Consider the following 14395-nt stretch of genomic DNA (forward strand, 5'->3'; position numbering starts at 1 on the left):
AAAAAAAAAAAAAGAAAGAAAGAGAGAAATACACGTTAAATCAAATAATATATGAGATCCACATAATTGATGAAGAAAGAGAATATAAGATTTTTCATGATGTAGAAATATTCTTTCTCCAATGGTGATGTGATTCATGATTAGAGTCTTGTGTTTATTGGTGACGAAGGAAAACTTGGTCCAAATCAAAATAGAAGATAAATTATTTTGATCATATGATGAGAATAAACTGGGACACACTTATTATTAATTAATAACATATTGATACTATATTTCAAAAAGGTGGGGGTGAGAGGGGATTGGGGTACAAAGGTCGAATCGACAATCTTTCCTTTGACTTATGCTAGAGTCTAACTGCCTAATTGCCTACCATTGAGCTTAAGTTCATCTCAAATCCTTTTCCTCTGTTGTTTCCCTTACAACTAGACAATCAAAAACAAGAAAATGTGAACTACAAGGTGGAGGTGGAACACTGAAAATGTCTACTGTGCCAAGTTTGAATTTAATCCAATGATTTTTTTTTAAGTTTTATAAGTAAAGAAAATGCTGAATTATTACAAAAGCTGGAAAAGCGGACGATTAACTACTTTACATTTCTAACACACATCTTTGGAACAATTATTGCAATTACATCGAAGGGATGTGTAATACGTAGTGGGCTAAAGACAATTGAATAAGAGTCTCCTAATTTTGAGGTGTCTGAGACAATGTGCCCTTTACAACTGTGGCTTGCAAGCTCTAAAGTTTTATAGTCAAAGAGTAAAATTACCAATGCCTTTGGTTGCACCAATGCCTTTGGCTGCTTCAATGGTCAAAATCTTATATTGTACCTTGAGAATCAGGATTAAGTATTGATACCTCAAAAACCTAAAAAAATAGTCAAGAGTAAAATTACACCACTGGTTCAAGGTGAGATCCATTGATGTGTTTCCTTTAATATCTATTGATAAATATGTTTATTTTTTTACTAACAAGGAACCCTTGAACCTGTCCGATTTTACAGTTTAAGTCCAAAAGTAAACCCCAGTTACATCAACCACACCTAATAATAAATATGTTACAGATTACAACTAAGTTCTTGAAATAGGTAACAGTGCTAAACAATAAAAGATTGAAATATTTTTTTTTTGGTAAAAGAAATAATGCAACCTATGATTCTTGTTCTTCTTTGAAGATCATTTAAACCATGAGAATGTCTTCCTCTCTTCTGAGAATACCTGCATGAGAAAGTAGAGTCCATAGGTGTGTCAAAAACTCTCCACCATTAACCAACTGTTCTGCATGGCTAGTAGCATTATCAGAGGGAGCTAGAAATAGAATCATCTCTGCCCAAAAATCTGCCAAGACCTTCCACCTTAGCTCCTGATCTCCTATGTCCATCAGTTCCTTCGCAAGCTTAACACCCATTGCTGTTATTGTTTTGGGATCAGTTTCACCTTTCTTCATCATCTCCTCGTACTTCTTTTTCCTTCCCTTGCATCCCTTAAGAATCTCATTGACTTCTTCAACTACTCGATCGAAAATGAAATGTATAACATAAAAGTGATCAGGCAACAGATTTGGAACAGAAGCCACTAGATAGGAACAGTAGTTTGATATGCTACTAGCGACTCGAAAATGAGGATTTACTTCTCTTCCCCCTTGCTGTGATTGCAAGGGTGCAATCTCACAAAGGGTGGTGGCAATGTGCCAAACCAGAATACAATGAGTGTGTGTCTCAAGTTGACATGCCCAACCAAGGTCACTGTCTACTCTGTTTTGTTGCAGAGAAGCTAACCCATTTGATAAGAGCCTGCCATTAGCTTTCAGAGACTGAAGAACAGCTTTCTTCACATCCATGTGCAATTTGATCCGGTAAACTGAAAAACCTTTAGTAAGCTGATACACAAGTGTGGAAGTGAGACTATGATCTAACGGCTTAGGGGGGTTGTGATGGTAAGATAGAAGAAGTGAGTACTGACCCAATTGCCGGGTCCATGGCTTCAAATTAAAACATCGTCGATGCCGCCGATGGCAGAAGAACTGAACCACCTTCTCCAGAAACTTGTTTGAATGATTACTGATGTATTTGCAGACCCAAACCACTGTAGCCCAATCTGAAAAAAGAAGGGATAAGAGCTGCAAAAACTGCATGACAGCAATGGAGAGAACTACTACACGAGTGACCAAGACATCAAGGTTGGTCCCTGAAGAGGTAACAAGAGTCACAGTATCTTCTGGTGGTTGATAATTATCAAGGGTTGAGACTGCTATCCAACTGCTAGCTACAACCATGATGATCTCAATGGCCTTATAAGTTGGAAATCCAAAAATGAAGATAACAGGGTACTTGGTGTAGAAGAAGTCATAAAGGAATGCAAGCTCTACCTCAATGACCCTGAAGGTTCTTTCAGGATCATCTAGAAGCCCATCCCGGACAAGTCTCCATGTCTTATCAAGGCTGCTCTCTACAAAAGGGTACCCTGCAAATCTCCGGCGAAGAAGCTTGACCAATGCATAGGAGAGGCAAATATCCTTCAATCTCCCATCAGGGTCCCCATTGTGCTTCAGAAGTCTCCCCTCACATTCCCATACCTTTTGAACTGTTACAATTTCAGGATCCATTTTTAGCCTCATCTGGTATGTTGGTGGCTCAACTGTCACCATGCTTTGTTTCTCTCCCCTGATTAAGTAATGGTAACCCTTCATTTGGGTTGGATCTATCTCACTGTCTTTGCTCAGTTCAGGTTCACAGGTCATGAAGTCTGCAACCAATTTGGTGTATCTTACCAACCCAAACTTTCGACTTGCAGATGCATAAGATGCTATTCTCTCACCAGCCTTACACATACTTAGAACCCAAAGGAGCCAAAGGGGTACCTTGAACTTTGTTTCTGCACTGTACTTGGCAATTAGCCAGCTGACCCAGAACGTCTGAAGAAGAATCTCACTATAGTGCCTCCATCTTTGCTCATTGTCTTCAAGGCTGTAGGCAGAGATGGAGTCAGCACTGCCAAGGACAATGAGCAAGAACACAGCCCATACGGTGAATAATTCATTGTGGAAGGGAGCAGATTGCATCAGCCCTACAGCATAGGATATGAGAGAATAGGACGTCACATAAGCTGCCCAAATGGAAAGCCTTACTGCTGAACCATAGGATCGACGCCTGAATGAGCCAAATACTATAAGAAAGGCAAGAAGGGCTGCTGTCAGGCACACAATAACTTCAATACGTGCTAGTCTGCCACGAGGGTTGTCTTTGCCCTCTATCAGAACCGTGGTAACGTTCCCAAGCGCAAGCGTCATATCTGTCTTGTCTCTCTTGTTGTGGAAGACGAGAGGAGCGCAAGCCAAATGCAGAACCTTAGGCTCTCATAAAGAAATGCTTTAGTCCAATCTTTTAGAAGAGGAGTAGAATCAACCCCCATTTGTGGATAAAGCCATGGGGTTTGAATGGAGGTTGGCCTTTCTTTCAGAAGCCCTTTTGAGTCGAATCATGGATTATGACACAAGGTTTGAATGGAGGTTGGCCCTTCCTTATCCGTCCTCCTTAACCAGAAAAAGAGAGACCAGTAGGTGTCTGAGATTATCCTGCAAGTATTTAGTGGGCAATCAGTTCAACTGGAGATGGTGGGTTTGAATTTTGAAAGCCATCACATTGGAATTGTCTATTACAGGCGCTCGAACACGGCTTTACTGTGGGTGGAGGGAAACTTGGCCCTACATGACGTCCATATATAGTTACATACCCTTTTCAGTTTTTCTCTAATTCTATTCACTGCATTTACCCATTGGCCGCAACTTCGGTTTCATCCAGAGTATGTAGCATTACAGATGCTCTTTCCTACCCAATCATTGGAGGCTGTGCGTGTGCGTGTGCGTGTCAATTCATAAGCGACATTATTTATAGATGTTACAGTATCATTGGTTCAATATGATGTTACAGCAATGTCAACTACAGTAAAAGGCCAAGTAGAAAGAAACTTTTCTTCTCTGTTTTGATAGCTTGGATAATTACACTGCAGATATAGTAACCATTGCAGAACCATTCCAGTACTAGAGCAAGTGCAAGCATTAGGATCCGGATCCTTTCCAATGCATCAGACGCCTGGGAGGACTCCGGCATGCATGCACCCCTAGGTCTGACCAGCTGTTCGATACAAGTTGGGCACGTTGGAGAGGATCCTGATGCCTAGCATTACACCAGACAATACAATGCATAACCCATAAAAAATGTACTTTAAAGGAGATGTGACTGTATGGGACAATCACCAGTTATGCACCTAAACTGAGAACAAAGCAAAAGATCACTAGAACCAGAGACTACTTGGAAACCGCCAGGGTGAAGGAAGTAGCCACTAAAGCATCAGTTGAGGAGCATCCACAACCCATACAACAGGATCAGCAAGAACCAATGAACACCCAGCAGAAACAAGCAGCATGTTTGGTGAGAGCTTCAGCAATGATACTGCTCCCTAAAGCAATGGTGTATGATGACATCATGTCCAAAAGTGATAAAGATATTCCCAATGAATGGTCTCAATCTCACAATCAAGAATCTTCTGCTTTGTAGTGCTGAGTCAAGAAGAGCAAAATCAATTTCTAATATTAATAGGCAAATGCCAATTTGGCACGCAACCAATTCAGAAAAATAGTTTTTTGTGTCAAAAAAAAAAGGATTAATCACCCAAACATAAACTTTTGACACCACGAAAAGCATCCATACTTGTATCCCGAAGATTTTCTAGGGCTGATCCACTCATTTTTCATTTTTGTCAGCTTTATACAAAAGAAACTATAATCCAAATCGAAGACCAGCGTCCTGGAGGCTTATTCTGAACCCAATGGCAATGTGCCTTATGATAAGCCAGAGTCAAAGAGAACCACACAGAAACAGAAGAGGTCATCAACATGCTCAAACGGAGAACTATTTTAAGAAAGCTGTTGTTTCTAGAAGATGTAGGAAGAGAGAAATAAACATATATGCCTGAGGCATAACCAAATCGAAGCCCAGCGTCCTGGAGGCTTATTAATAACCCAGTGGCAATGTGCCTTATGATAAAGCACAGTCAGAGAGAACCACACAAAGACAAGAGAGGATATCAACATGCTCAGCCGGAGATCTGTCTTCAGTAAATGTAGGAAGAGAGGAATGAACATATGCCTGAAGATTAGCCAACCCAAAGATCAAATTTACTTCAATCAACCTGAGAAGAAACAAATGGGAGTCTTGACTTCAATCCTCTAGCAAAATCAACATGAGTTCTGAAGCACTCCATCAAGAAGTGAGCCGTGTTTTCCAGTTGTCGTGGACAGTTAACCTGGTCTGGTCAGAAACAACCACAACGAAAAAATTGACCAGGCGATGCAATAGTTTTGCAAGTTCCCTGCCAATGAAAGGATGATTGAGGGCTTATCTCCAGATATCTGAGTTTCCATAGAGTATAAAAGCAGACCATGCGGTGAATAGATGAAAAAGAAAAGCAGAGTTGATGACACCAAATTTGTAAAGCTCCAAAATCTGGGGTTCAGGACACCTAGATCAGGCACTACTTAAACCAGACCAGACCAAAATTGGTGTTGATTTGGTTATGATTGGGAAAGCCAACCCATTTAAGACGAGTTGGTATTACGGTTAGTCCTTGGGATACAAAATGACCCACAACTGACTACTTACATACCTTTCAAGTTTATTTACGTGGCAAAATTAAAAGATGACGACAGCAAAGAACTAAGCTCATTCCTGGAGGTCATGTATTAAGGCTGTATTTGGTTGCTTTCTTGGAGGTGGAGGAGGAGGAGGAGGAGGAGGAGGAGAAGGACGAGGAGGAGGGGGAGGGGGGAATAAGAAATTTCCTTCACCTATTGTTCTGTTGAAACAAGAAAATCAAGAGAAAGTATATGACAGATTCCACCATTGTTGGTTGGTCTCTAAGAATTGCAATTAGCTAGTTAGTTATTCCACACTTTGTTGGAGGGAAAGAAGAAGTCGGGCATGACCAATTTTCTCCCGAACTTTCTTCTCCCTGCTTTTTCCCACATAATGGATGAGAAACGTAAGTATGGATACCCATACCCAAAAAAAGTAGTCACTTTTTCCCTTCATTTACTCTCACCCAAGCAACCAAACACAACATAAATGTTAGTATGGCATTTTCATAGAATTCCACCAACTTGACTCAAACCTGAGTACAACCCCATCTTGTGACATGCTGATGACTTGGGTAGACATTAACCTAGTCCAAGAACAACTTGCAACAAGTTCGCCAGTCCAGCCATATAGCAAAGGAGTATGATGACTGGGCACCTTCCATGTGGCGGCTAAATTTTCTGCCCCAAAGGGTCTATTTGTTCAGCAGTCTCCACAATCCACCACATCCATGTGGTACATTTCCACTCAGAGGCCCCATGTGGCAACAGAAGCTCAGCCTTGCAGGTTCAGATCTAAACTTTCAAAATTCAACCTTTGTTAGGGAAAACCCAATACAAATGTATAGGCTTGACATTAGACTCAAGCACTGATTACCTAGCTGACGTAAAGGGTGCTCAATCTGAAAAGTACCTTACCACTTGCTGATGTCCGGTGCCCTTCAAGTGTTTCTGGGGCAGAAAATAGATGGAGTGCATCCTCAATAGTATGAACAGCTTCTGGGAAAATATCAAGATGAAGTAAGAGGAATGGCTGAACTGTGGCAGAGGCCTTGTTACCTAAACCAGACAAGAAAATTTAAAATAAGATTATAAATAACAAAACTATATTTTGGGCCTGTTTGATAACGTTTGAAGAAACACGTTTCTGCCGTGTCTATAGAAACGGAACAAAAAGCGTTTGATAAAACTGTTTCGTTTCACTTGTTTTCAGAAATAGAAATTGAAATTTCTACCTATTTATGGTTCAAGAAACGAACCTGGAAACGACTCGTGGCCATTCTTTCACTGGTTACTATCGACTTCCAGAAACATGACTTATCAAACACCTTCAATTCCGTTTCTGTTTCTAGAAACGGAAATTTCTGTTTCAACCGTTTCTTGAAGCAGAAACGGCAGAAACGTTATCAAACGGGCCCTTTGTATCACATCCATTTTTCTAAAGCATCAGTTTCAATGGTTACCATATCAATTCCCATGAATATGGATAGATGCTTTTAGCACAAAAATATATATATATATATATATATATATGGATAGATGCATTTTTTCCTAGGGGGTGGGGGTGGGGAGAGTGTAGGGTGTTAAAGGATGGATGCTTAATAGATTGATATTAGATTCAGCTTAGCTAACATTAAGATCCCCGTTAAAAGAGGAGATTTGCACATTCAGAGGGAGTTGAAAACCCCCACCTGATAAAAAAAAATGATCATGGGACATGGTTTTGGAGGTAATGCTCCAAATCCCATGACGCTGATCCACTTCACCTGATTCAATGTAAAAATGATCAATTCCTGGCAGTTTGGATTCTGAATATCCAAAATGAGCTTAAGTTCTTTTTCATTACTTTATATGAGAAATTTCCAAGATGGCCTTTTTGACATTGGATCCAAAAAATCTAGATGAGACAAAATAAATGAGAAACAGTCAGAAACTTTCTTTTTTCTTAATAAGAAAATTCTTAAAAGATGGGTAAGAAACCCCAGATGAAAGGACATATAAAACTGAATGAGATATAGGAAGCAGAAACCATGAATGACTGGGTGTTATTTAATCTGGCTAAGAACCGAAAAGATAGATATTCTACATGCAACTACTATTTATTCTTTTTATAGAAAGTCAAGAAAATGCTGCAGTACAAAAAAATGTGAAAAGGTCCATGGAAATGGTTTGTGTTGCACGGAACAAACTCAACAAAGTAAGCTGAAGAACTACGAAAGATTCTAACATTGATGCATTGAAGCATGAAAGAGATAATTAGGCCTACCTCTCGCCTTCACAACACTTCTCAGTTGTCCCCCAAAAACTGCACTCAATTCAGATGGAATGGAACTTTGTGTTCTTGTAACTGCAGATTTGTTCTTTGGTCCAACAGTCTCCCAGTCGTCATCTTCTGTTAATGAAATCAATGACGATTTACCACCATTTAAGTTTGAAACACCTTTAAGCTTGAGTAACTCATCATGCATTTGATCCATGACGAAACTTAGAAACTCTTGAGCATCTTCTTGTCTGGGGGTACAAGAGGATAAGGATGTTTAATATCCAACTTCAATAATACCAGTATGGCAAATACATAATACAGATATCTATTCTAGCACAAATAAATTATAGTATTTTAGATAGTTTATGCTCCTCTGTTTAACTTGTTGGGTATGTTTAGATTTGATAGCGTTTGTAGGTTTGCTAATCTTCTGTCACTTCTTATTTATTTATTTCATGTGAATATCCACTCAGTCAGCTGATGAACAGAGAAGTAAAAATATGTTTCACTTAAGAATTATATGAATGACATACATTTCTATCCTCCGACAGCAGCAGAGGGCTTCGATTATCATCTGCAGTGTATCATCCAAAGGGGAAAAAAAATAAGAGATAGTTACTAAACCTGTTGATCACTCTTTCTAGGAGTGTAGAGTATCAATGAATATTTTACTGAGGAAAAGCTAACGATGAAAGCACGCCATTTCATTTTTTTTTTTTCTTTTAAAAAGGAGAATTGACTCCAAGCAATAGGATTCAAGATACATTATAAGTTAAAACTTAGCATATGCACAGTTCAAAATCGCATCTCATGGAATCCACTTAAAATTGCTATCCTTTGCTTATATCTCAAATCCAACTTTGGCAAGTAGATTTGCTTCAGAAAAATAAAGTTACAAACCTAATTTTATTTTTCATTAGTGTGTTAAGGGCACTAAGCCATCATTACATATTAGATATAAACTACAGTTCCCATGGAAGAAAAACTCTCTAATAATATCACCATAGAAATAAAATTCAGAAAGATCTCCATATTCATAGAGAGCAGTGATGTTGGCATTCAACTTTTGATATGTGAGCAGCTCCTCTATAATGTCAGGAGTTGCCAAATTATTCACCTTTACCAAAACTTAGAAGTACATTTTTGTCGCAGAAGAAACACTCACCATCAGATGCTTTCAGTCATTTTGATTACCAAATTCATCTTCAAGCCCATACAGAAGCTTCCTATAAGTGTAGCCATCCATAAGATCCTTCTCTTGCCACTCCTTCAACAACCTCATGGCGTCTGCAACCCTTCCTTGCCTGCATATCTCATTCAGGATAGTCCGGTATGTTATGAAATCTGCCAACTTTTGCCTCTCAACCATCTCCCACAAAATCCTTACAGCCTCCTCAACCTCACCACCAATAGCCAGACAATTCACAAGGGAGTTGTATGTCTTACTGCTTGGAACAAACCCCTTGTCCTTCATTTCGCCATACAACTCTTTTGCATTATTTGTTCGGCCTTGTGCGCAAAGCCCATGGATCAGATAATCATAGGAATGCAAGTTGGGAAGGAATTTATAAACCGTACCCATTTGATGGAATATTCTAAGAGCATCATTGACATGAAGGGAATTAACATAACCTCTGATCATGGCATTCAAAGAGAAAATGTCAGGTTCAATCCCATCATTGACCATTTGCCTGAAGAGGCTTCTTATTGTGTCCATGTAGACGTGGTTTATATAAGAATTCCTCCCCCTACCCAAAAGTGCCGTAAAAAGCAGATTGTAGGTGATACTAGAAGGCCTGCACCCCAGATCTCTGCTCTTCCTCATGTGCTTGTACACAGTGATGGCTCTTGACAATTTCCGAGCTTCTGTGAAGAAGTATATCATTGTATTAAAAAGAGATTCCGAGCCCATATCAGAAACAGCAAGAACTTGATTAACAACATCATCCATTTCTTGGTACAATTTGGCAGAGCCAAGCTTTTTGATTGTGATGTGGTACGTCGAGACTTCATGTCTGAACCTGTGTTGTTGTGAAGCCCAATTGAAGAGTTCAAGACAGACCAGAGGATCTTCCTGGAGGGTTATGACATTGGAGAGGTCTTCTGGAGTGAATCTCGGTGGGAGTTGAGATACTGACTGGTGAAACTGAGCTTCATTGAGGGTTGGTTTCTGGACTGTTTTTGAATTCTTATGCCATCTTTTCCCCACGGATCTCAGTGACGCGTAATTGGAATGCGAAGAATAGAAATACAGGGGGTAGCATTTAGGGTTAAGGAACATGTTTGCAGATAATTTGGTACTTGCTTTCCACTGGGTTTGAGCTAAATTGCTAAAGTTCTCAAAGGTGTTACCATTTGGATGAGTATGGCAACCATGATTGCAGAGAAAAGGGTTTCCTGCGCTTGCCCCATTTTCCGCTAAGTGGGTCGGAATTGATTTTGAAACTAAGGTTCTGCAGGGGAAACGAGAACGGAACATTGTGATGGAAGGATCGGATCAAAATCGTCTGCAGTGAAGAGATTTGGCGGAGAGTGGCAGTGACCTTTTCAATGACCGTAAGATCCTCGTTAGATTTATTTTTCTTCATTTCGCTCCATTTGACCTACATCATGTGATCCACCGGTCTAATTTGTTGACCACCCGAACAGGGTTAGAACCCTAAAGAGAACATCGAACGAAAGGGCTCCCTGTTTCGCCCTTTTCTTCCTCCTCTCTCTTTGAATTTCGAAAGAAACAACTGCAGTTAGCGTCGTCCTGATCAGTCATCTTCTTCCCTTCATCTTCCTCTCTCATTCGAACTTCGAGAAACTCGCCGTGGTCATCTTCCTCTTTGCAAACTTGTCGTGGTCATCTCCGTTTCTTACTCTTCTCTAGAATGAAGAGAACATCAGTAACCGCCCCTTCGAAGGACTTCATCTGGGTTCGAGCTTAAAAGAGATCATGGGACAAAGCTCCTACAACTCAAACTAAGATACCAAGAAGAGCGCTATAACTCAAATCCCAGATCGCAAATCACTTACACTTCTCCAAGCAATAGAGGGCAACCATAGAATAAAAATTACATAAGATAGTTCTACATCCAATTCTTAAACTGAGAGGGTGAACGCCCAGGTCAAAAGCCCATATCTGATTCCCCCAGGTAAAACAAAGTTCAACAAAGGCATTGGAGTTGCAGAAACTCATATCTGATTACGATCGCAATGAATAAATTGAAAAACAAGGAGAGACAAAGTCCTAACTTTTGCAAGATGAGTAAATATATTTTTTGTGGGCATTTATGGAAAAATGTGGCTCTCACCCAGTGGCAGGTTAGGGTTGAAATCGTCTGCAATTCTGATCTCATACAATTCTGTGTAATACCATCTTCAGATGGTGACACGTGTATTGATACCAATACAATGGTCCAGATCTGGTACAACTAATAAAACATTAAATCAGTGAAGAAGCATTTAAATCATATCTGGACCATTACATTTGTATCAATACACGTATCACCCCCTAAAGGTGGTATTGCATGGAATTGTATGAGATCGGAATTGTAAACGATTTTTTTCCGCCAGGTTAAATGTCATCCAATCTGGAATTAGGGAGGGGAATTTATCATTTTACCCAGATAAGAGGTGGAGATTATGGCAGTCTTCCTCTTTTCAGGACAGTTTCACTGTTTCATTCCTTTTGAGGGGGTTTAATAGTGTGTTAAGTTTCATTATTAGGTTTTACCAAAAAAAAATTAATTTTCATTTTTTGGTAGAAATTATTGGGATTCTCCGTTCACAGGTTTACTGGTTTTTCTGGATTGCAAATAAGAGGGATATCCTTGATTAAGAAAAAAGCTCATATGGTCATCCTTCACAAACATGTACTCTTAACTAACTATGATTTTTTTTTTTTTAAATGTGTTTTTTATAATTGGTACCTTTTAGTATTATTATGCTATATAAAGCTCAATTTATGTAAAAACAAACTTTTCATTGCTATAAATTAATAATCAAATATCACCTACTAAATAATATTTTCCATTCATAATTCATGGTCTCTTTTCTACCCAACAAAAAAAAAAAAAAAAATTCATGGCATCTTTGTAAGTATTAGCACAACAATGTGATGGGACTCGTGATAGTGGTAAATGAAAATCTGGACACACTCTATTATAATATTAGGAATTATTTGTTAATGGGCAATAGATTTACATGTGCAGTTTGTATGTAGTGACATCTCCCATGTCAAGCCAATAGATGCATGAGAGGCGGAGTGTCATGATTCATATAAATGAATTGTGATGTAGGCAAATAGTTATATATAATTAATTAGTTATATAGTAAGAAACAGAGGATAATTAATTAGTTATAGATTGTAAAATATACCATGAAATACTTGGGAGGCATAATCATGTAATAGGAAAATGGGAAAATGAGGAACACATTGTCGGTTGTGTGTGCCTTCTCACATTCTCTTTTCTCTATTCTCTTGACTAAGTAAGCCTATTTTTATACAAATCGTGATGCATTCTCTTTCACGAGCCCATTGGCTTAGCGTGAGAGATGCCCATATGCACAAACACAATGTAGATCCGTCCCCATATTATATACGAGGTGCATAAGGATACTTAATACAGAGAGAATCCAATTTACAATTAAATATAAAATATATAAAACTTGAATTAGTCAATTAAAACTATAAAAATAAATAAATAGTGATAAGGATGATTTCCTTTTAACATTCTATAGAGAGATTGCTTCATTATGAAGGGCTAAATTTATTGATTTCAACAAGATTTTCCCTAAAAGAGGGCAATAAGTTGGCATGTATAGGAGACAGAAGAAAAGTACAACAAAGAATACACCAATAAAGATAAAACACATAAGCACGAGGGTGAGGAGAGGAGAGAGAATAAGGCTTGTAAGATACATGCTTATTTTATAAGTATATTAATAGACTTATTTTGGGATGATTCCAAGTCAAGTGGGTGTAGTAAAGTTTACGATTTAGCACATCTAATAGTATTTCTAATGGAACTCCTTTATGATCACTCCCCCCAACCTACACTATGCATAAAAAAACAAATATTATAAATCCCATAATTTTCATACCATTATGCGCCAATTTTAATTTTAATAAAAATTTCAATTGAAATTATATTTTATATTTTTTTCTTACTTCATTGTATATAATTTTATTTATTAAAATTTAATTCTAATTGATCATGTGTTTTTGTGTTTGCTTGCATAGTGATTGGGAGCATTTTATAGGAAAAACCAAACCTTTAAACTTGAAAATTATTGTTTCCAAAGAGTTGTGAAGATTTCCTTATAGAATAAGAAAGATGGGAGGATGGCTAATGATGACCATGTGAAGTAGAGAGTATAAGTCATATTCTTTTATAGTAATTGATCTTGTTGGTAGGCATGGGAAATTTTATATTGAAATATAAGATTTATTTTGAATTTATATTTTTAATAATTGAATATAATATTATATTTATTTTGATCTCAAATTGGAAAAACTATAATGTAAATGAAGATTGTTTGGATTAAATTTAATCTTGGAATTTTTAGATGCAACCCAAAAGAAAATATTGGATTAATGTTGCAATACAACATTTATAGAGATATAAATAGTAAAAATTTCATTAAATTCTTGAAAGTATAATAACGGAAATTTCACTAGATAGTGGATCATACGATTTTGATTGATTAACAAATTTGATGTACTAACAATCCAACCGATGTTTAATCCATCCAATAGCTGGATTGGTTAATGGTCACATCAACTTCTTAACAAGTATAAAATATCTTGAATTTTGTAATGGGTCACCTAAAATTATATAAATAAGGGAAAATGTTCTTTGAGCGGTTGGGCCAAGGTATGGTATCTTAACATCTTTGTGTCTTTAACTATTATTTTTTTTTCACATGAAATCAACTAGTTTTTCAATGTATGATACTATTTTGCTACGCCTCATTAGAGTGTGCCTCTATCCCACTTGTTCAATAATCTTTTCTCATAAATATATTAGAAAGTTCGGTAAAAGAAGTATTAGAGAGGTTTAAGAGAATGATTGGTTGGATCGGTGAATGATGCAATGATTGTCTTTGTCAAGTTTTTAAAACATGGTATAGATTGGAATAGGACAGATCTAAACCCCCCCCCCTCTTTTTTTTTTTTAATTGGTGTTTTAGATTAATACCATACTGATAGATGAGTAGCGAATCAATCAACAATCAAGATTAGTCTAAGTTAGTACCAATACGATCCAGGTGATCCTGATTGATTCAATCCAATTTTTACAACAATGACAGAGTGCCCATGTGCAATGACAATGAGAGTATGCAAGTAAAATAGTAAACAACCATAAAAGAGTCATTTTACCTTTTTCAAGAGGGCCCATCATTTCCTCCTATCTGTTTAAGGTTATAGCCATTCTCTCCCACCAAAGATCGACGGTTATCCTACACAGTGGGTGTCATTTTCATACTCTTAAGTCGATCATCATACGAGTA

At 37.8% G+C, this 14395-nt stretch overlaps 2 protein-coding genes across 14 annotated transcripts; both read right to left on the reverse strand.

The window, feature by feature from the left end:
• Window positions 1-900: 900 nt before the first annotated feature.
• LOC122089116 lies at window positions 901-8462 on the reverse strand. 13 transcript variants are annotated; one of them, XM_042658592.1, is made up of 5 exons: window positions 8428-8462; window positions 7898-8142; window positions 7478-7528; window positions 7323-7397; window positions 901-6690 (listed from the first exon to the last, which is right to left on the reverse strand). In XM_042658592.1, exon 5 carries the CDS (start codon window positions 3286-3288, stop codon window positions 1180-1182), a length of 2109 nt encoding a protein of 702 aa, XP_042514526.1. In that variant the 5' UTR covers window positions 3289-6690; window positions 7323-7397; window positions 7478-7528; window positions 7898-8142; window positions 8428-8462; the 3' UTR covers window positions 901-1179. The 13 variants fall into 13 exon arrangements, with proteins under 13 accessions (XP_042514526.1, XP_042514533.1, XP_042514531.1 ...); XM_042658599.1 differs by lacking the exons at window positions 7323-7397; window positions 7478-7528 and having other exon boundaries at window positions 901-4557; window positions 6545-6630; XM_042658597.1 differs by lacking the exons at window positions 7323-7397; window positions 7478-7528 and having other exon boundaries at window positions 901-6426; window positions 6545-6630.
• A 319-nt stretch (window positions 8463-8781) lies between these two features.
• Window positions 8782-11141, reverse strand: LOC122089119 (pentatricopeptide repeat-containing protein At2g27800, mitochondrial-like). The gene has a single exon (XM_042658602.1). The coding sequence runs from the start codon at window positions 10371-10373 to the stop codon at window positions 9072-9074; it is 1302 nt and encodes a 433-aa protein (XP_042514536.1). The 5' UTR covers window positions 10374-11141; the 3' UTR covers window positions 8782-9071.
• Window positions 11142-14395: the final 3254 nt, after the last annotated feature.

Source organism: Macadamia integrifolia, chromosome 9 (assembly GCF_013358625.1).
Source record: "Macadamia integrifolia cultivar HAES 741 chromosome 9, SCU_Mint_v3, whole genome shotgun sequence".
Taxonomy (NCBI): Eukaryota; Viridiplantae; Streptophyta; class Magnoliopsida; order Proteales; family Proteaceae; genus Macadamia; species Macadamia integrifolia.